The 22,962-nt window shown below is 42.2% G+C and overlaps 1 protein-coding gene across 2 annotated transcripts in view; it reads right to left on the reverse strand.

The window, feature by feature from the left end:
* Positions 1 to 22,962, reverse strand: part of SLC10A7 (solute carrier family 10 member 7) — a 240,436-nt gene that overhangs the window by 31,926 nt on the left and 185,548 nt on the right. For both annotated transcript variants that reach the window (XM_083171239.1, XM_083171237.1), the window contains exons 6-7: positions 3,013 to 3,048; positions 64 to 147 (exon numbers count right to left, since the gene is read on the reverse strand). In XM_083171239.1, the coding sequence (XP_083027365.1) occupies positions 64 to 147; positions 3,013 to 3,048 (120 nt within the window). The remainder of the gene's footprint in view (positions 1 to 63; positions 148 to 3,012; positions 3,049 to 22,962) is intronic.

Raw genomic sequence — 22,962 nt, forward strand, 5'->3', positions numbered from 1 at the left:
CCATTATATTTAACATAGTGCTGAAAGACAGATTGTTTTGCAAAGAGTAAAAAAACAACATACCTGGCCAATGATCAATGGAACGACAACAGTCATGAACAATTGGGAGAATATGGAGGTAAAGGGCACGGAAGATGATGACCCCAACTACAAGAGAGACATGAAATTACTTTGCATTTTGTATCATTAGTGTTCAGCGAGGAGGTACACAATATAAAAAATGACTAACGCTACATACTTGCTGTGTGAAATGTATTTTATGTACAGTAGTGTTTAACACCACAAACTGACTGTAACAGAGTAATGCAGGCCATACATCTGGGTACAGATTCACAAATGCGGCCATTATATATGTCCTCGATCGCCGTTCCATCAGGGAATTGCACATTTTCAGATTTACCAATGAGGGAACTTGGTAATTGCTGTGACCAGTGGATGTGCAGGGCCCTTAGCAAATGCTTCACAAAACTCATCAAAACTAGGTACATGGACAGTATGCTATCGGTCCCGAACATCTCCTGTAATCGGGGAATTGGGTAAACTGTATTTTCCCAATTTGATGATTAAAACCACGAAAAAATATATATATATTTGACAAACTTGGGATTTTTAAACACACAGAATATACCGGATTCCCCCAATCGATGGCCAAGTAATAATGGCTGCGCTGCACACTTTTGAACAGCAGAAGGGATTGGGTTTTGGAAATGCTGTATGGTTTGCATTAGTCTAGTACCTCACAATTAAAGCTTAACACACAGACATGCTGGACCTACGATACTATGTACTGCTATGAATGTTCTACTGGCTACAGGTTGTTCTGGTCACAACCATTTCATCACCTTAGTGTGTGTGTGTGTGTGTGGCTTGCTAGTGTCCAGTACTCTATCTTACTATTCAGAAACTGATACCGTACATCATTATTACATACTGTACCATGCACTATAGTAATACCCTTAAAGAAAATGTTTAGGACTTTGCACAAAAGAAATCTTTGCAGACCACATGTCCTTTCAGTTACTCCGATACTAAGAGAAAGTTATTTTACAAGTACAAATAAAGGAATGTGGATATCATAAAGACTAGTTTTCTAAAATTGTTCTGCAAGGACACATCGCTAATAGTGATTTGCGCTTACAGGGTCCACTGACTGTACAGTCATGCTCTCATCTGACTGCTATTATCAATTAAAATGGCACTAACAAAATGCATTTAAATGTAGTGTTAACTCCAAGGCGCCATGCTATCCGTTACATGTAGTGGCACTGAAACAGGATGAAACTAAAGTGAGCAAGTTGCAACCCTTGTTACTGGCACTGAATGCAGCGACACATAAGAAGGATCAGCAAAGTTCTGCGCTGGGCTTTCTGGCCGATGTATATCAGCAGCACGGAGCCGTGGGAGTGAGTGCATCCCTGATCATCTGTCTTTCTGCCATCCTTCGTGTGCACCCTGTGTGTGAGGCATGTAGGCAACTTGCACATGACAAGTGTAACAACAGCTCGTGCTATGTCCTCATGCTGTGTATTCTGTTTCACACTTTTAGCTTAACTTGCATCTAAACAAGCATCTTAGTATAAATAATGTAGTCGGTACCAAACCTGTTAAACCGTAAGAAGAACATTATACAGCTTTATCGAGCACAAGCGGAAGTGCTACAAACATCATAGAGACCCCATTCATGCATTAACTAGATTTGTGGTTGCATAAACAAAGGACAAATGTATTGTGTAAAAGTACAATTTGGTCCTTGCCACTTATTCAACAACAAATGTGTGCAATGTGTACAAGTGCTCTGTAAGCCATTTTTACAGGACTGCTTAAAAAACTTGATCTGCTATGTCATGTGAAACATTTATGTATACCCCATTAGCATACCAATGCCAAATTTCAATATGTAGTAAGAATCATGTATTTATGGTGGGGGTCACAATCTAGAACCTACCCGGACTGGCTGTCTAGGCTGGCAGTGGGAGCCATGCATCTAGACTTGGGGTAGCCAACTCCAGTCCTCGAGAACTACCAACAGATAATGTTTTCCAGGTCTCCTCACAGAATCACAAGTGACGTAATTAGCTCCACCTGTGGATCTTTTTCAAAATGTGTTAAGGTGCCCATACACGTTACAATTATTGTATCCAATAATGGATACAATATCGCATCCCATCGCATCTCGGTTTTGCGATGAGATGAGATCTAGTACAAAAAGTATGTGCAGCACTTTTTGTACTAGATCTCATCTCATCGCAAAACTGAGATGCGATGGGATGCAATATTGTATCCATTATTGGATACAATAATTGTATCATGTATGGGCACCTTTAGTGAGTAATGAGTGCACCTTTGCAGCAGCTAGGTTGTCTGGAAAATGTGAACTGTTGGCAGCTCTCGAGGACTGGAGTTGGCTACCACTGATCTAGACACTGTGTTGTGGTGTGGGGGGAGAGAGAAGGAGAGAGAAAGAGAGAGAGAGAGAGAACACAGCTGGGAGTACCTGGGAAGACGTGATGCTGTTTAAACAGACTAAGCAGTGATGGGAGGGTAAGACTTGTATATACCATACCATAGTATGGGGTGGAGGTACTGAGAGTAGGGCACAGGGAAAGTAGGTAGGGAGATAGCAGCAACTGACAGAATGTAATAAAAAAATTGGGATTGTAACCTATGGCCAAGGTACTGTAATAGTGATGTGCATACTTCAGAACTAAAATTTCCATAGGGTTTGATGGAGGCTGGTGCTGATTACAGTCCTTAACACATTAATCATACCTCCCAACATGACCCTCTCCAGGAGGGACACAATGCTCTGCTCCTGCACTTCCCTCTTAATGTATGATTGCCATCACCTGTGTTGAAACACCTTTCTTACCAATTAACCTGTTAACACAGGTGAGGGCAATCATACATTAAGAGGAAAATGCAGGAGCAGAGCATTGCGGCCCTCCTGGAGAGGGTCATGTAATATACATCAGTATATAAATATACTGGTTAAAACAGAGAAGAAATACTTACAAATAACAGTAGCAGCAGTGGGGTCACTACAATACCCTGAAAGAAAGAAAAACAGCATATGAAATAATCAGCCTGTCCAATGTTTGTAAGAATCACAGAGAAATCAGAAAAATATATTATACAGTATTATTTTCCAACAGCGCAAAATAACTTTTATGTATTTAAGTTTTTTTTTATTATTCTGTAATATCAAAAGCAGTTGTACAGTATTAGTGGTTACCAATGTTAATATAAAAGAAAGACACTTGCATTATTCTGCCCTTGGTTATATGAAATCATTAGCACACACAAATGTGTTTGGATCATCAATAAAAATACAAAATGTGCATTTATTAAAATGTAAGTACAGAGAGATACTTATCATGGCTTTAAACAAACAAAATAAAACATTATGGTATGTAGTGAATTACAGGTGTGGTATAACATAAGCTCCAATGGTGCTGGAGTCACTGGTGCGGCAGGTAATGCAGGTGAGTGGATAACCATGTGTAGAACAGTTTTAGCATACCGGAATTGCACGTGGCTAAAGTCTTATTTGGCAAAGAAAAAACTTTTTTGCATGGCCACGAGTTTTACGTATTGGTGGCAAATTGAATTTAGCCCCAAAATTGCTGGGATTTCGCATTAGACTGTGCGTGCACAGTCTAATGCTGGGCAGCGTCTGGGCACCCACTCAGATGCTGCCCAGCTTCAAGTCTGACCGCCCACCTCGTCTCCTGACCACACCGGCTGCCCCACTCCCGGCCACACCCGCCCATGTAAGGAAATTTACTGACCGCTGGGACATGTTTTTTTTTTTTTATCATGGAAGTCAATCCCGGAATCACGGGATCCCAGGACTCCCGGTATTGAGCATTTTATCAATCCCGAATGTCAGGACTGAAAAAATACACCAGGATTGACATTCCTAGCCTCATAGGTTTTACCAATACCTAAGATAGGAAAGAAAAATATGTGCTATGTAGTGTACTGGAAGCATGGAACCATAGGAAAAGAAAGCCCATCAGTAGGTCACAGTGTGAATCAGACACACATACTGTATGCAAGAAATTATTTCTACAGAAGTAGCAAAGTGTAGCACTAGAGTAAGACAAAGATAAAAAGAAATTAAAGAAAAAAAAAATCATTCAAAGCCTAGTAGATTAAAAGAGGTTATGTCACCAGATTTTTTCTGGGGGGAAAAAAAACAACAATTTTCATACATCCAAGATTCATTTCATTTTCTTAACTGGGTTCAGGCTGTTTTAGTTAATAGGTGTACTTTTCTAAAATAGATTTTAAATGTATATTTATACAAGAAATTCCAGTTGACCTACCCTATTAGCAGCACTAATGATAAAGGAGTAACTGCATGGCAGCTACTATAAATTGCAGTATAGCCCAGATCTATTGGTGGACATCTGGCAGGTCTTCCTGCATCACCCTACTGAGAATACATACAAGCCACCATTGAAGTATCATATCATGCATACCATTTTATGCTATAAGGCGAATGGTGATCATGTGACTAAAATGGACTATATTGCTCCTGGTCCCAAGACTGGACCATCAGGCTGTGACTGTCAGCGTTGCCCTAAAACTGGTGAAAGCTTGGGTTAAGTAATGACAGTTTATACATGTATAATATGCAAGGAGGGGTGACAATACACCTTTTTACAGGGAAGGAAAATTGCTCATTAACAGCACAATTGAATGCATTAATAAGTACAGACACCATAAAATAAAAATCAGCCATGAATCAAAGTCCCTTGCTCTTCTACACCATGTTATTTTGGCTAAGACGCTCTATTATTTAAATGAGTTGTGCTGTGGGCTGATTTCTGTCAGAAGGCACTGCCAATACGCGGGACGTTCACACTCCTAATTATTGGATATCTGACCAGAAGACATCTATGAGGTATATGAAGAAATAAAAAATATTGCAGTAATAGCAAACAATAATTCCAACCTGCTTATTTATAGATAATCTTTGAATAGTAAATTTTTTAACAATGAAGTGACAGATCCACTTTAGGTTTCAAGTCTTCATAAACAATTTATGATCGAAATAACTGCGAGTTCATTAGACACTGCCAGACGGCATCGCTTAGCAAGGCCTTGCTTATATCTGCCAAAGCTGTGGGTCTGAAGCCAGTATCTGCCTTATACTTTGGTAACTATCATTATAAACACCTGCTACAGAAGATTACCTTTACCTAAGCAACGGATTAGGCTCAGCTAATGGGTGGCATCACTGGCATGTATTTGCATTTACAAAGACTTCAAGATCTACTTTGGAAATAGAAAGCAACTTTAAGTAGCCCTATTTCTGCCAGCTAACAAAAGTGTGTGCTGGGTTTCATTTCAAGATAATCCCTCCCATTCTATTGTCCACTATACTTATAATTTAACTTCCATACTGTATGTCAACGGTTATAGTTTTCAACCGGATATAGATATAGATAGATAGAGCTCAATCGGTTTACGAACACACTGATCATGAACAGGAGTATAAAGCTTCTTTCCTATCGGGTTCAGCAACAGTTCTACTAATACTATTATTACTGCAGGAAATAAATGGCCAATCAGATTTTAAAGTATTTATACTGTACATGCCATTGCCAGTATTGAGTCACCATCACTCTGCCTTGCATACTGATTATAGGTAATTGTGCAATTGTATTAAGAATTAAAGTGAGTTAGAATGTATTAGTGGCTGGGATGGTATGTGACCTCTTACCATTTATTTATCTTACCATTTATTTATCTTCTTTTTATTGCTAGTGGGAGAGGGGCTCTGGCTGGGTGGGATCTCAATCAATTATTGAGAATACCAGGCTGACCACAGCCTGGCTTACCACTGAAAGCTGACTATTGATACTTTGTCAGATTTTAAAGTAGGAAGATTTTTAAGTAGGGAGAAAACAGTTACATAGCTTAAAGTCTGGACTTATCCTGAACAGAAACTGCCAACCAACTTGACATCTTGGTATCCAGTGTTCGCGAAAACCACCCAAAAAAGTGGGTCCCGGGGACCCTTCACTTCTAAAAATTGGGGTCCTACCTGACCTTTTCTGGGTCCCAACGGAATAAATCCTCCTCTCCCCAGCATGGCACATGTGGGTCGGGGGGGGGGGGGGGGGGGAAGTATCAATTGGCCCACTCGCATAAAGATACATATATACTAGAAACTATATAAACCTGAAAACTAAACAAGTCACAAGCACACATACAACACAGAATCAGAAATAAAATGAATTAAATAATGTCCATATCAATCCACACAGCTGTAGTATAGTACAGAAAGCTTCATTATACACCTTCAGTTCTCTCTCAACACAAAAGTACTAGAAAAGCATAAGCACACAGCAGGTTACATACAGTAGGACAAGCCCTTTACACTCCCAGCATATATGTGCCATTTATACATACAGCCCACATTGCCCAATTGTCTGCTATAGCCCCATTACACAGCAGTCTTCCATAGCCCCACTATACAACACATGGTACCCAGGGGTCTGCCATAGTCCCACTACACAGCCCATTTTAGCCTGAGGTCTTCCATACCCCCTTTACATAGCCCCCACTACCCTGAGGTCTGACATAACCCCAGGAAACAGCCCACATTAATGTCAGGTCGGCTATAGACCCATTACACAGCCCAAAATACTCTATGGTCTGCCTGGGCCCCATTACACAGCCCATGTTACCCTGCAGTCTTCCAAAGCCCATTACACAGCGGTACACCCCACTACATATCATACGGAACCCCGTGGTCTACCATAGTCCTACTACACAGCCCACATTACCCCGACGTCTGCCATAGCCCCATTACAAAGCCCACATTGGAACAAGGTCTATCATAGCCCCAAAACGCAGCCCACAATACCCTGAGGTCTGCCATACTCCCATAACACAGCCCAAATTACCCTGAGGTCTGCCATAGCCCCATTATACTACCCAAGTTACCCTTCATTTTACCAAAACCTCATTAGCTTGCCCATGTTACCCTGCAGTCTTCCATAGACTCATTACACAGCCCTCATTATCCTGCGGTATGTTATAGCCCCACTACACAGCACAAGATACCCCATGGTCTGCTATAGCCACAGCACACATCTGCCATAGTCCCATTAAACAGGGCACATTACCCTAAGATCTCCCATAACCCCATTCTGAGGCCCACATTAGTCCAAGGTTTGCCATAGCCCCATTACACCTCCGCCTCCCCATATAGAATGACACATGAAGTATTATGGGGGTAATCTGATAACTCCACTTCTAATCACATATAGCCCATGGCAGTGACCTATCAGGCTATCCCGCGCCCAGCCTGCAGCGCTCATTCATACAGCGCGGCCTCCCTCACACCCAGTAGTCCTCTCCCATCATTGCTGGTGCCCAGCCTCCTCTCTGCGCGGGGCCTCTTGTTCCGTCCACCACCCCGCCCGTACACACAGCACACAGCCTTAGCCTGGGCTGGATGTGAGTTTTACCCATGTTGCTTGCAGTGCTGTGCAGCCTTTACTCGGTGTGTGCGCGTCTCCGTGCTCTCCCTCTGTCTGTCTCACTGACACAGCCCCGGGACGCTGCTGTACGCGCTACGTCTACGGACAGCCAGAAGGAAGCGGCGACCTGCCCACACTCTGATGTCACAGTATGGGAGGCGCACTCTGGCCTGAGGTGCTCGGCTCCTCGCTTCCAGAGTGGGAGGTTAGTGGGCGAGGTTCTTCAGACGCAGTGACAGCCAGACACGGCGTCGGCTCACAGGTTCAGCACAGCGCGTCCTCGGGGAGCCCTTTAGTTTTAAAAACTGAGTCCCCGGGGACTGGTTTAGGGTAAAATACGTGCTATAGCGCGTTTTTGCGAACCCTGGTATCAAAGTGACTCAGAAAGACAGAAAACAACAGCAACTCAGAAAACCAAACTGGCGTGTGTGTGAATGGACACAATCCTGTCCGTTAACTACTGTGTATGGCATGGCTTTTGGCTGTGCGGGGTTTCGCCGCTCGGCGTCAGCCGTAGCGTGTGAAACCGCCCTTAGAGTTTAAGGTAACCTGTAATTTTTATAAAAAATTATTAAATGTATTGTATGCAGGAATGTCTATTAAATCTCCTAGTACAGAATTTATTTTTAAAATGTACCTTTAAAATGTTCTTCACCTGAAAGATGACATTGCGCCAATTAAACATTTACAAGAAAAAAGAAAAACAATTTAATGCACAACTTGTCTTATCTAAGGACAGTATCTGAGGATGCCGAACACAGGTTCTTTTGGGCATGACAGGTTTCCTTTAGATTATAAAAGCTGCTTCAGAAAAGCTTTTTAAGTCATCTCAGACTAACAAAAAGAAAAAAAAGATAGAAAGAAAAGAAAACGACCAATAGAACAGCAGAGTGTTCACAATTTATAGCAAATTCAGTGTTTGCTGAAAGGTGAGACAGCACTTTGAAGTGGAGGAAATCCTGTAGGAGTTGACACTGGCAGAAACAAGCACGTTAAAGAAAGCTACAAGGAAAAACAAAGTGAACTCCTAGCTTCAGCTTACGTAGCAGCTAAAAGGACAGCGATTAGATGCAAAGGGAAAAGCCTGCAAAGTACTGTACTTCCACAATCAACACCAAAACCATTCTTCAGCTGGCATGCTGGGAGTTGTCGCTTACCAATGGCATTGCATTAAATGCCAGTAATACAACATGGGAAACTTTTAGGGGACAATTGATCACAGCTTTCAGAAAGCTAAAGGGCCTGATTCAGAGTTCAAAACCTCTCACAAATTGACAAATCTAGTGTTCCCGCACGAGTTTTAAAGGGCAAAATGTGCCCTGCCCCTCTGGCAGCGCCCCGCTAAAACAGCCTGCCTCCGACCCCTCTGGTGTGACCGGGGAAGCCTGGCGCTGCTGTAGATAGCGATGCCCGGCGCTTCCCCAGCAGTGTAGAGCCTTCAGGGTGGCCGGGCCCGCCCCCATCCCTGACGGCGGCGCCCCTTTTCATCATGGCGTGGCCCGGGCCCGCCCCTTTTCATCACTGTGCGACCCGGGCCCGCCAAAACAGAGATGTCTGCCCCACTTACACAGCTCCCGTGCAGAGGCGCCCTGCCCGCCCTAGTTCCTAGAAGGAACACTAAAATATATGTTTTACTGCAGGTGGGGCAATTGTAACGCATGCAGAGAGTGTTAGAGATTTTGAGCCAGTTATTTTGTTTCTGTGTAGGGTTATATACTGGCCGCTTTATTTTTACACTGCTATTTAGTCTTCAGTTAAACACGCCCCACCCAAATCTATATCTATCTGCACTGGTTACATTTGCCCCGTCTGCAGTGCAACATGGCTTTGCCCATTTGAGAAACATTTATTATTTGCAATCAACTCTGAGTCAGGCCCAAAGTGAGGAGAAATAAAAGTACCACCCAATCAGTACTAAAGTCACTGGAACTAATGAGCTTCCCTCTTACACCAGTTAACGTTTTCATTCTTAGTAAAAATGACTAGTAAAAGCATGGATTGTAACGCCAGCTGGTAAGATGACCTACTCAGACATAAAGGTTTGTTAATTAGTGAGAGAAAAAAATCGTAATTCTGAAAAATTTTGATGGGCAGCAGGCAGTGCTTGTTTACTGCCACCTTGTGCTGAAATCGAGTAAGCTCCAGCATGCCATATAACTTTATTCAGTGCTTGCAGGCCAAGGCTTCAAGAAAGTAAATGGCTGAAAAATCTGTCCAAGCACATCATGACAAACCCCTTACGCCTACGAATGCTTTGTTTTTAAATTGTGATGGATTATGACCCACACAATGTGGAGTACTCAATGCCACCGGCAAAGGGGTATGTGCGGTGAGGATGGCTTGTTTTCACGAGGATCGCAGAAAACAAGCCCCACCATTAAACGAGGATTCCCTTAAATGGAGAGGTTCGCCACAAATGCAGCGAGCATTGCACCACATTCGTGCCATATTCCATGGTGCCTGCTGCCATCTGTAGGTGTTCAGTGCTGTATGTGTATATAGCTGTACAGTGCGTTGTGTGTGTATATACAGTATATCCGTGTGTATCGATGTACAGTTCAGTGTGTCTGTATCGGCGTGCAGTGTGGAAGCCGTCCTAAAGCCACCGGAGGAAGCCGTCCTGAAGCCACCGGAGGAAGCCATCCTGAAGCTGCGTTGGAGCCACCATACCTCTCCTGCAGTCTTCACTCTGTGCGAGCTGCAGGAGTGTGAGGACTTGCAGCTGAAGACTCTGGACATGGTAAATATTTTTTATTTTACTGTGCCACAAACATTTACATGCGTTTGGAGGGGGACCCCACTATATCGCCAGCGATTAAATGTTTGGGGGGGACCCCTATATCCCCAATGCTTATATTTTTATATTTATATATGTTAATATTTTTTTATTCCCCTGAAGTCAAGACCCCTACACACGGGGCGAAACCGGATGAAGAGCGATCTCAGCGATGCTAGACTACTCAGTACGCTCATATTACTCAGCGCCAGCGCTGCTTAGCGCTGTGTGTTGATGTAACCTGTTAGGGCCAGTGTTCTTCAGTGAGAACACTGGCCCCAACTGATTAAAAACCCATGTGCTGGCACAAATCTCTCCATGTGTAGGCCCAATTTAGCTCAAGGAAAATCTCTCACGCTGAATCTACCATTATGAATCTCGGTACTGGTTTAGTTTCACGGCGGCTGCTCTACGCTACGCTGACAATGTAGCCTAAGCTACGTTGTCAGCGTAGCCGGCGCCGTGAAATTAAACAAGTGTGTGTGCCCATCTCTCAGCCACCTGTGCCTGGTCTCCCCGGCCGCACTCACGCCTCAGCAGGCAGCAGACCAGCAGGCTCCTCAGCTCGGTCCCCATCTCTGCGTGTTACCACCGGCGGCGCCATCTCTGCGTGTTACCGCCGGCGGCAGCAGGGCTCGGACATACCGTCACCATACACCCCTGTCTCCCAGCTGCCCCACTCCGGCCCCTCCATGGTGCTGCTGCTACGAGTGACCCACCGCGGCTCCTGTGAAACGGGTGGCCAGGATGGAATTCCACAGGGACTACTTTCTGTCTTCCCTTCCCCCTCCACAACCGGATGGCCTAGCATCTCTAGGGACACGGAGGATGAATGCTGTCACCGGGGACACGGCGCCAGCGGGATATGGAGGCGATTGAGGGTAAGTATAAAACACTGCACTACACACACTATCAACAAACATTTCACACACTAACACAATCATATCCCCACTATCCACGTCATACCCCCAGTGTCCACGAGGGCGTGGAGCTGATCTTATAAAGTGTGGCGAGCCCCGCGAGGGGACGCGTATGTACATCCGCTCGCCACACACTTCATCCACTCCACTCCCACGTGGACACTGGGGACATGACGTGGATAGTGGGGATATTAACCATTGTGTCGTTTTAGGGCTCCAGTAGCAGTTACGTAGTTTACGTAGGCAGCATAGTGCTGTATTGGTATTCTCAAAACAGCACTACGTAAACTACGTAACTGCAGCCCTGAAACTAGACAAGTACCTGAATCTCTGCTGAAAAACTCTCCATGTGTAGGGCCCTTGAGTCATTCTTTATTAACTGGAAATGTGGCTTACAGCTGCCTAATCCAGGCAGTAGATAAACAAATGCATTAAGTGTGCGTATTTGCACTTCCATTGATGAATGATTATCTGTCCTTCTGGATACAAGGTCATCATCATCACAGTTTAAGTCATTTGCAAACCTGAGCATTCCAACAGCAATTGTGTTGGTGCAAAGAGGCTCCCTTCTATCTCTAGCCTGCTGTGGAACTTTCAAGAAATCCATTTACACCTCTGATGTGAAAGACTGCAGCAATATATTTCAGAAGTTTTAGTGGTGTTAAAAAAAAAAAATCCTCAGTGCTTAAGCAATGATACAAAAATCGGGAATCAATCCATACAAATCTCTGCAAATGCATTTCTATGCCTTTGTGATAAACTGTATTCTAATGTGAAATATTGATTTTAGATTACTTTTTGTTAAAGGTAATACTAGTTTAAACATTGAAACAACTGTGGGGGTTTGCGAGATTGACACTGCGCTCACTAGTGTGGACTCTCGGTAGCTGCTGGTCTCCAAAAGGGGGGATGGCCACCCTCCAAATACAATATGAGAACAGGGGTTGCGGAGACCTGCGCTTGTATATATGTGTTTTAATAATGTAGTGCACCACTAATATATCGGATGGTGTCTATATGCCTCTGCGTGCAAAACCTGCAGATGAAATAACAGTGCTGTAGCGATAAGGTAAAGTTAATTGCTTTATTTGCTGGATAGCAGGGAAAAAGATCAAGGGGGGTGATGTGGGGCTTGGGTTGAGGACAGGGGAAGAACGTGAGGGCAGGGGGGGCAAAGTCACTCAGTGGGGTTGATGAAGCAAAAGTTCCACTGACGCTGAACGAAATTCCACTGCTGAGGTACCGTGGCGCGGGAGGCTGGCGTCCCGTCCTCCACGCTTACCTTGTTTCTTAGGTCCCTCGATGTTACGCTCTCTTGCCTGTATCAGTAGATGTTCCCCATGGCTAACACGGATCAGGAGCGGCTTGCAGAACAGGACGGCGTCGTCGGACTCCGCCTTTTGTCAATAGGCGCGTACGGATGCTGACATCTGAGATGACCACTGTCAGCATCCGTACGCGCTATAATCCCAATGGTCCCTCAATCAAAGCTGTGGCAGGTGCAGATTCTCTGTCTGACTATAGTGTCTGATGTGAGAGGCAATATTGACAAAAGGCGGAGTCCGACGACGCCGTCCTGTTCTGCAAGCCGCTCCTGATCCGTGTTAGCCGTGGGGAACATCTACTGATACAGGCAAGAGAGCGTAACATCGAGGGACCTAAGAAACAAGGTAAGCGTGTACCGCGTGGAGGACGGGACGCCAGCCTCCCGCGCCACGGTACCTCAGCAGTGGAATTTCGTTCAGCGTCAGTGGAACTTTTGCTTCATCAACCCCACTGAGTGACTTTGCCCCCCCTGCCCTCACGTTCTTCCCCTGTCCTCAGCCCAAGCCCCACATCACCCCCCTTGATCTTTTTCCCTGCTATCCAGCAAATAAAGCAATTAACTTTACCTTATCGCTACAGCACTGTTATTTCATCTGCAGGTTTTGCACGCAGAGGCATATAGACACCATCCGATATATTAGTGGTGCACTACATTATTAAAACACATATATACAAGCGCAGGTCTCCGCAACCCCTGTTCTCATATTGAAACAACTGTGACTGCAAAAGTGCTGCAAATATTCACTTACGACTAGGCAAGATCACCCCTATAATGTAAAGGTGGCCATACACTGCTGCAATGTCTTGCAGCATTGTACAGGCAGCAAATACCCCGCGAGCCGCCCTGGACCTTCCCGGGTGGCAGGGAAGCATGAAATCCATCACAAAATGAGGTCCGAGATTGGGTGGTCGAACTGCAAGCAGGTCCAACCATTGACTCAGGTCTGATGCGCATGGGGCTGCGCATTGGACCTGAGGGGACATCAAACTGGGCCAAGTTGACTGCACAATTGTGAAATCGGACCAAATTGGCCCGGGGCCTTAAGGGGATGCACACACAGGGTGATTTTAGCCCTATTTCTAAGAAATCTGTCTAGATCACCTAGAAATAAAGAACATGTATGCCCCCGATTGACAGTGATGCAGGGTCCCACACATCGCCATGGTCTGGCTAGATCTTGACTGCATGTAGTCAAAATCTAATCCGATCACTAGATCACGCAAGAGTGGTCTGCACAGATTGCTCAGCGCTCATAGGTGGTGCATAGCATATGTGTGCCCGCCATGTGTGCTGAGTGATATGTGCTAAACTACATCGCTCAGCATGGAGCTGAAGTCACCCCGAGTGAACAGGGCTTCAGAAACACATGTGCATTGAGCTAAAGCTGGCCATACACATCAGGACAACCAGCATCCGATCCAAGTCATCTAACAATTTTCCCAGCAGCTTCCCAGACATGCGACAGATCTTATTTGTGCAGCACATAAGATCTGCGGATCCACCTCACGACACGTCGGCCCACTCATCGCACCAAAACATCTCACGATGTGCACTCAAAACACACACAATGCATCGAATGACCCGCATAAATAAATGCATTCAGACCTGAAATCGTTCTAATATATGGCCGGCTTAAGGATGCAATCACAGATGAGTGCGCAAAGGTGTAATTAGTAATCTTAGAGCTCATATGATATTGTTAGACATGTGGAACATGCGTGTGTGCATATAGGAATAACAGAAAGGAAGTCCAGGAATATATATTTTTTTTCAAACTTATCTATTTTTCTGTTTACGGTCAGATCATTTACAATTTAATGCTATTTACTTTTCTGCCACCTTCTGGTGAAGAAATAAATATACATCTTATTTAAAATGCATGTTCACTGCAATATGTATGGCAAACCAGCTTATTTTAGGAGAAATTAGGCACAAAATCATGTGTAGGCCCTCATTTCCCAGTCCAAGCCAATCATACAGTATATCTGTGGTGATTGACCGTACATAGGCCAACTCACCCCAGTCTGCCGCCTCCTGCTCCTACACAGAGCAGTCCTCTCCAGCTGATCAATTATTCTACATATATATTATTCTAGTTGGAAAGGACTGAGATTTCCAAAGTATAATATAGAGCAAAATGCTTTATTAAATTAAATGTGTAGTGCTATTTTATTATGTTTTTAATACATGCTTTCTTCGGATTAGATAAATTCTGATAGCAAAAACAATTGTGAAAAGTATTTATGTAAACTGATGCTGTATTTCAGTGCTAAAAAAGTAACTATGCATAGGCTAAGTAAAATATGCAGTACTCGATAAGATCAGACTCATCTTGGCCACATGGCTGTGCTATGGGGCTTCTGATAACTGTGGCTGTTTATTATAACAACTCTTTAGTTGCTGAGGTAGATTCCAGATCTTATTTTATGCGGAGGTGAATATTCTACTATAGATATTACAAATGCCACTCACTCTGGGGTTCTAGTGAGAAAGTAGCACTCAAAACACACAATAATATTAGTATTGCTATTGTTGTGCACAGGTCAACAACAAAAAAATAGATAAAAGGACTCAAGCACATTTCTTTTGTGTATATGTGTGTATATATATATATATATATATATATATATATATATATATATATATATATATATATATATACACACACACACATACACACACACATATACACATACACACACACACTCTTTTTGTTTTACACTATTATTGCTTGTGGTCCTTTATTGTGTTGGCACGGTCAAACCACATTAAAGTCTGACTGTCTCAGGAGAATTTGCCTGCCAGAAGTGTTTTCTTCAATAACATTTCTTGCACTAGCTTGCTTGCTATGCCACTTTATATTAACCCTTGGTATGCTTGGGGAGAATAGTAGTTTTCGCAGGACTGGTTGCTTCTACGGTCCCTCAGTTATACATATTTTTGTTTCTGACAGTATCTGGAAGCCAGGGATGTGTGTGGAGAACAAGGATTTCAATTGTTACTATTTGACTAAAATTATTTTGGTCATTTTAAGTCCCAAATGTCATTTTATTTTGCGTAATGACTGAAAAACAAATGAACGGAAAAAAAGTTAGCACTAAAGGTCCCCATACACGTACCGTTCCCGGCGGGTCCGATGTGTGCTTTGAGGTGCGCGCTCCTGCGGCACCTCATCGCACAGTACAAAAAGTATGTGCTGCACATACTTTTTGTACTAGCTTTTAATCGCATCGCATTGTATTTCATGCACAAGGCATACGATGCGATGCGTGCTAGTCAAGCACAGAACGCACGCCGAGATCGGAGCGTGTATGGGCGGCTTTAGCCTACCCCAAAAGCATATGATATGGGGCACTTCTAAATTCAGCAATCAATTATTTGTTGCTGGCCTTTGGCAAGGGATTAAAAACTACCATGAGATAAATAAACTGCCCTTAAATCTTCTAAAGTGGCAAATGAGGTACACGTGTGATATAACTAACGGTTTTGTGTCTATGGGCGAGATGTACTATGCCTTAAAAAGTGATCAAATGGAGAGCGATAAACCACTAACCAACCAATCAGATACTACCTGTTTTTTTCAAACACCATCTGTAACATGGCAGTTAGCATTGGCTGGTGGTTTACCACGCTCCCTTTTATCACTTTTTAAGCTCACTACAGCTGACCCTCTGTGTTCTGCTGAGTACATAGTGGTAGATCAAATTAAGCAGCCAATATATTGCTGGTCCATTGGACAGTGTGTAGCAGCGATGTGTCAGTGAACAACGTCATACACAGATATATCGCGGCGGCTATGTAGCACAGACTATGACCAATATATGAAAATATAGATTGGTGCAATGTGCTGTGTGTACAGGTGATCCACCGACCGAACATACACTCTCTGCACAAGCCGGTGGTGATTGACAGCATAACAGAGCAGCCGCATTCAAATGTCACAACTGATCCAGCAGTGTGTATGCAGAACACACTGCCCAATATGAATGCAGATAAATCTGTAGATCAAGTGATCTGCGCATATATTTCTAAAATTGTACACGCATAAAGATTTCTGTCCAATCTATCAGATAAATGTCATTCAGATAAATTGGTTACATTCTATTAATTCAACAAATCCAATTAATTAGAAAAAAAAATTTTGTGCATTTCCAGCATCAGAGTGAAGGGTTTATTGTTACATGCTCCCATACACTGTGCAATATGTCTGATGGGAACAAAATCTTCTACGATCTAAGGGAACAAACCTTTAGGTGTATACACAGCTGGAATGAGCTTCCCATACTGGGCCAGCAGTCAGCTTGGTAGAGTCGTAGGACCTCTCACCAAAAACAGCATCAACACTGTGGATAATGTATTATCCTGCTCCCACCAAAATAAAGCTGAATATTATGGACTTCTGGATGACACATTCACCAAAATTAGTACATCCACTCTGCTCAGAGGCATTGTAAATGCAAACAACGGCCTGACCACATACAATGTAATTGACTATCTGCATTGTATATAGATTAATAGTGTATATATTGCTCTCCACAATAACGTCTAAACATTTTAACAGAGTGACAAAAATAGGAGACTTGTGGAAGGATAAACCATATCTATGTTGAAACTCTTCTACGGAAAGTGGAGAAGGGTTCAATATCATGAGAGCTCACAAAACATCCCTCCAAGTTTGCAACATTAGTATGTCACTCAGCAAGTACAAAACCTTTTGCTCTTAAAAAAAAAAATCAAATAAAAATACACAGGATTGTGGGGTTGTCCTAAGGTCCAAATTTTGGTGGAAAATCTTGAGAACTAACTCTACCAAGATTTAAACATTACATTTACAATAGATACAGAGTGGATATTTTGGAATGTATATACACTACCCGATTCCAGTACTTTATCAAACATACGCACCCTATAGCCTGCTTTACGATCAAAACTTAAGACGTATTTTTATTTAACAACATGGTATAAGGTAGAAGCACTCGCACATGCTGCACCATTCTAAAGACACCAACATCTATGGGCATATTTGGTTTATTATTGCCTAAAACCACTTTCAATAATGGTTATTTGGAATTTGCTCCTTTATTCTGCAATACAACCTGATTTTGTTCAGTCTTATCTATGTTAATTGACATAGGGACGGGATGTACTAAAGAAAGAATGAGGTAAACAACCATTTTGAAATGCACTAAAGCCCCTCCCTGCATGGCTTCACTGGGGGGGTTACGCCACCTCTAGCTGGCATAACTCCATAGAAGCCTATAGACTTCTCTTCCCAGCGTGCTGTGTGAGGGATCAGACACTGATCCATCCCAGCATGCACCGTGGCCGAAAGCGTCTCTGCACATAGAAACGAGGAAGTCCAAGCAGCGGGTATCGCAAAGGGCAGCTCTTATCCAGAGAGCTGCCCTATGCATTGCTCATCACATGTATTAGTACATATGCAGTGGTCATCGGTGCGATGGACAGAGGGATGTACCGTCGCTGCTTGTTACATCCTGCCCAAAGGCTTATAATAATGATTGTCTACACATTGTTGTATTTTCAAAAGTCTTTTTTTACCATTGTACAACTTGATGTATATTATTGTTCTGTCTTTTCATCTTTTCAATAAAAATAAATAAATCTATGTATGTGTGCAATTTTTCTGTATGCAGATTTACCATAATGGTATAAATGATATTCATTACTAAATTAACGCCCCCACACTTCACTGGAATCCCCATTCATATTAAATTATTTATCAGGGCTCCTCACAGTGATAACAAGAGAACCACTTAATGACTATGAGAATTATTATTAGTCAGTCAATCTGTAATGCGATTTGCAAGGGTTTTTTAATCTCGGGTTGCGAATGTCTGGATCTTTGCAATTAGTATTTTCAGTCCCTATTGTGTATGAATAGGCGGGTTGAAGTAGGCGTGTAGTCACTACAGTATGGTACAGTAGCTTCATACTCAACTGAGAAATGGGGAGCCTAAGTGACATTCTAAAGTGTTCTCCCCCTATTGTATTGAAATGTACATATTCAATTATTTGTGAGCTGTCCACTGTAATATGTATTTTTCTCTGCTGCATGGTAGGTCAATTTTTTTTCGGGAAACTACTTTTGATTGGTTGACCAGCTAACTTTACTAAACCTCAGTCAGGTCACAGAAGTGCTCCTTTATTTAAATTTCACATGTATTACATGGAGAGGATTTTTACATATTACGAACACACTAGGTAAAAAATGATGAACATTTCCTTTGTATTAAATAAATTACAAGCTGGTGATCTACTGTACTTGGACTACCATTGGAATAACTACTTTTCATTTTTAATTAAGCAAATGTTGAATAAATGTTTGAAGAATTTTATTTCAATACAAGTTGATTTAATAATTGTATATTTATATGTAAAAGAATATTTAAAAAAAGTTTTACTATTTTACTATGTTAAAATAAATTGAGATCTTTTAGTATAATGAAATCACTATTACAGGTTGATTCAATTAGCCGTGAGGGGGGGGGGGGGGGGGGGGGGGAGCTGCCATTGCATCGGTGTGGATATGCAGGCAATGCTGCCTGATTTGTCCTAAACTAGCAAATGTTTATATGCTGCCCTACGGGACTGCAAAAACATAATCAGTGCATCCACAGCTAATATAGGTGCGGCTTATGGCCACAAATACAAGCGCAGGTGTGCTAGTTGAATTAACCCCTTAATGGAAAATGTTGATACTTCACAAGTCCCAGTTTACCTTAAACCAATCATTCTCAACCTCGGCCCTCAAGTACCCCCAACAGTGCACGTTTTCCAGGTCACCTGGCAGGTGTACTCATTACTCACTGACACATTTAAAAAAATCCCAGGTGGAACTAATTATTTCACCTGTGATTCTGCGTGGAGACCTGAAACACGGGAACTGTTGGGGGTACTTGAGGACCGAGGTTGAGCACCACTGCCTTATACCCTCATTATCAATATGGAGAAAGCAGGATTTTCCAGGGGGGTTTACGGATTTATATAGCATATCATCCAGTGGATAAATACCTTGCCATACAAACCTATGGATCTGTTGAACTGAGCAATTTAAACAATACAACAATAGCCACATAAATAGAATGCAATGCATCACATTTGTTGACCAAAATACATATACGATGACTAATATGACCATTCAATGTAAACTCCGTTAAGGACAGTGACAATTCAGATGCCCCAAGTACTGGTGCAAAACATACACCCAATCTTTATATTTTGCCTGAGACATTGTCTCTCCATAGATTGTATGAATGCAGACTTCTATTGGACTTATATTTTTTATGCACTGGAGAAAGACACGATAGGGCTGGGAAAAGGGCCCACCAGTATCTAATTAGCATGATCAAGCCTGAGGCAAAGGGAATGCAGGCACTGAACAGAGTAAAGGGAAGAGAGTTACAGAATACATTTGGAGTGAGTGTCTTAAATTGCAATTAGACCTTATTTTTGTGAACGAGTGATGTACGAATTTTCAGCCCTGCATGACAAGTACATTTTAAACATAAACTTTAAGGTTATTAATTAAACGTTTGGGAATACACAGAATAGGCTTAAAGCCAACATTTAACACATTTAGATTAGCCTCTTAAAAATTAATTCACTTAAAGTACACATTCAAGGTTGATTAATTAAAAGGTTATTCAAGGGAGCGGCAATTGGCAATCCACTCAAAAATCTTTATTGACTCATTATGCCATCTTCATGACTGAAAATGGTTCATACATCTCCAACTGGATGGCAGATATTCCTGCATTGAGGAACAATGGCATTATGCGCAGAGCCTGGATGTTTGAACTACTGGAAACAAACCAGAGAGACATTTTTGTTTTTAATTGATACGCTCTTTATATGGATTTTGTTTTATTGGAAAATCATAAATCTAGAAAGGATTCAAATAATGATTGCAAACAAAAATGAGAAAAACTAGGATTTACCCCTACATATTCTATTGTACTGTACATAAAATAATTTGGGAAGTACAGAGGAGAACACCTACACTAATCCACACTCCTGGCTTTATCTCAAGAGAGCCTTCATGTACCTTCTATGTCTTTGGGCGTTTGACAGAGTAGGTGCAGTCCGACAAAAGTCCTACAATTGGAAATGGGAGCGAGTAATGAGTGTGGATGAGACATGTAGATCTTGTGAGGAGCAAAGAGGTTGGGTTATAAGATATTTTGAGATAAGAAATGTATGCTGGTGTCATTCGGTTAATGGCTTTGTGTGTGAGTATAAGAATTTTATATTGAATACAGGTAACCAATAAAGTGACAGAGTAGCTTTGCAGACGATGAACGTCTGGCTAGGAAGATTAGCCTCGCAGCTGCATTCATGATGGACTGGGTGCCAGTCGGGATCCCGACAGTCATGATCCCGACTGTTAAAACACCGACGGCCGGCGGCTATTTTCCCTCGTGGGGGTCCACGACCCCCATAGAGGGAGAATAGAATAGGTGGCGAGCGTGTGGTTTTTCAGAAGTGGAGTTGTCCGAAGCCAACCAATCAGATTTGTTGCGCTGGCCATGCTGTCTAAGGCCAGGCAGTCGGGATAATGACTGTCGGCATCCCGACTGTCGGTGAGTCATACCACACCCTGATGGACAGCAGTGGTGAGATTCTGTTTTAGGGAAGGCCAATAAGGAGACTATTGCAATAATCAATGTGTGAGATGAAGAGAGCATGGATTAGAGTTTTTGTAGTGTCTTGTGTAAGGTAAGAGCGAATTTTGAATATGTTTTTTTAGGTGCACGTGGCATGATATTACCATCAACCCTATTACCTCCCATAACTACATGTTAAAAGAAGACAAATATTAAAATATGGGAATAATTGGCTCCTATATTTGTCTTTGGGTGCTACGCTATTTTAAGATGAGACTTAAAATTGCCTCATTTGATAATTTTATCCTTGGCGGTACCTAATGCCATCCTTGTAAAACACATTAATCATCCCCAATAAATAGGCACTTACTCCTTCCCCGCCACCTAATCCTCACTTACCTATTTATGTTATTAGATCATATCTTACACTTTAAGAAAAGACATAACACAACTGAACAGAAAATGTAAGATACTTGTGTGTTCAGTTAATAAATGAATATATATGCTTTCTGAAGGTATTGCAGATGGCTGATGGATGTCTAATATGTACACTTTCTATGCAAGAGAGCTGCACCAGTACAAAGTAATACCGAATAACAAGACGCTGATTATCGTATTGGCTGCAGGAGTAATTGGTGGGGAAGGTGGTTTCCTGCAACTGCTTCTCGGAAGCCCTTCAGTATAAAGTCAAGTGGTAGCGGTTCCTCCTCCTCTCACTGTTCCTTATACTCTCACACTTCTCCACACAGATGATTAGCAGCTTACCTGGAGCTATGACTTCTGTCAGATCCTACCGTATCACTCTTCACTAAACAAAATGTTTTTCAATCACTCAGCCCTGAGCAGCAGCAGAATAAGAAAAATATTGGAAGACCAAGCTGTCTGATGCAGGCAGTCAGGAGAGCAACACACCCAATAACATATTCCGGATTTTGTATCAGCCTCTAAAAGGGAAATATTACACAGCCTCCATAAAATTGTAGTTCACAACCAAAAACTAAAACAGCCTAGATATGAATTAACAGAGTACTGTAATGCTTGATTTGTGATCATATGGAGCATTCTATGAAAAAAAACAAAAAAAAAAACTACAGTTGCACTTTTAACTCCATTTATAAATATGCTACAAATGTGTCTTTGTATTGTCATTTTGCACTATATCTGTAACAAAATTATTATATATACCTGCTTTGACTATGCCAGTGGTTCTCAAACTTTTTGGAATCACGGCGCCCTGAGTATCAGAATTTTTCACAGCACCCCTAGGGCACAAGTTTCTCAACGATCAAATCATAAAAAAAAATTCAAATTGAGTAAATTGTGTTTATATCTCATCCTTAATGTCAGTTATGTGATAATGAACAAGATTCTTCTATGTGTCCACATTTTGCCTATTACATTAGTCATAAATAAATTTTCATGGACATGGACCACCAATCCAGGACACCCCTGCAAGTCTCCCAAGGTACCCCAGGGTGCCACGACACACAATTTGGGAAATACTGGACCAGGCTATATACAAGTTTTGCCAGCTGAAAACATGCCCTTCTACAGCAGGTGTATCTGAAGTCCAGTGGTTACATTTCTAAACACACCAAACTTTCCTATGTGTAACCTATTCAGTAACCACTTTGGGAAAAAAGTTTAGTATTTAAAGAACATACCAACACTATCAATGGGAGTTACCGCACATAAGTAACACCCACATTCAACATTTTATAGTTGTATCACAAAATGAAAATTACATACTCATTCAAACCAGTGCACATTAATACTAACAATAAGTACTGTATCAAACCTAAAGACAGGTTAAAAA

The sequence above is a fragment of the Crinia signifera genome, chromosome 1 (genome assembly GCF_055691185.1).
Source record: "Crinia signifera chromosome 1, ASM5569118v1, whole genome shotgun sequence".
Classification (NCBI taxonomy): Eukaryota; Metazoa; Chordata; class Amphibia; order Anura; family Myobatrachidae; genus Crinia; species Crinia signifera.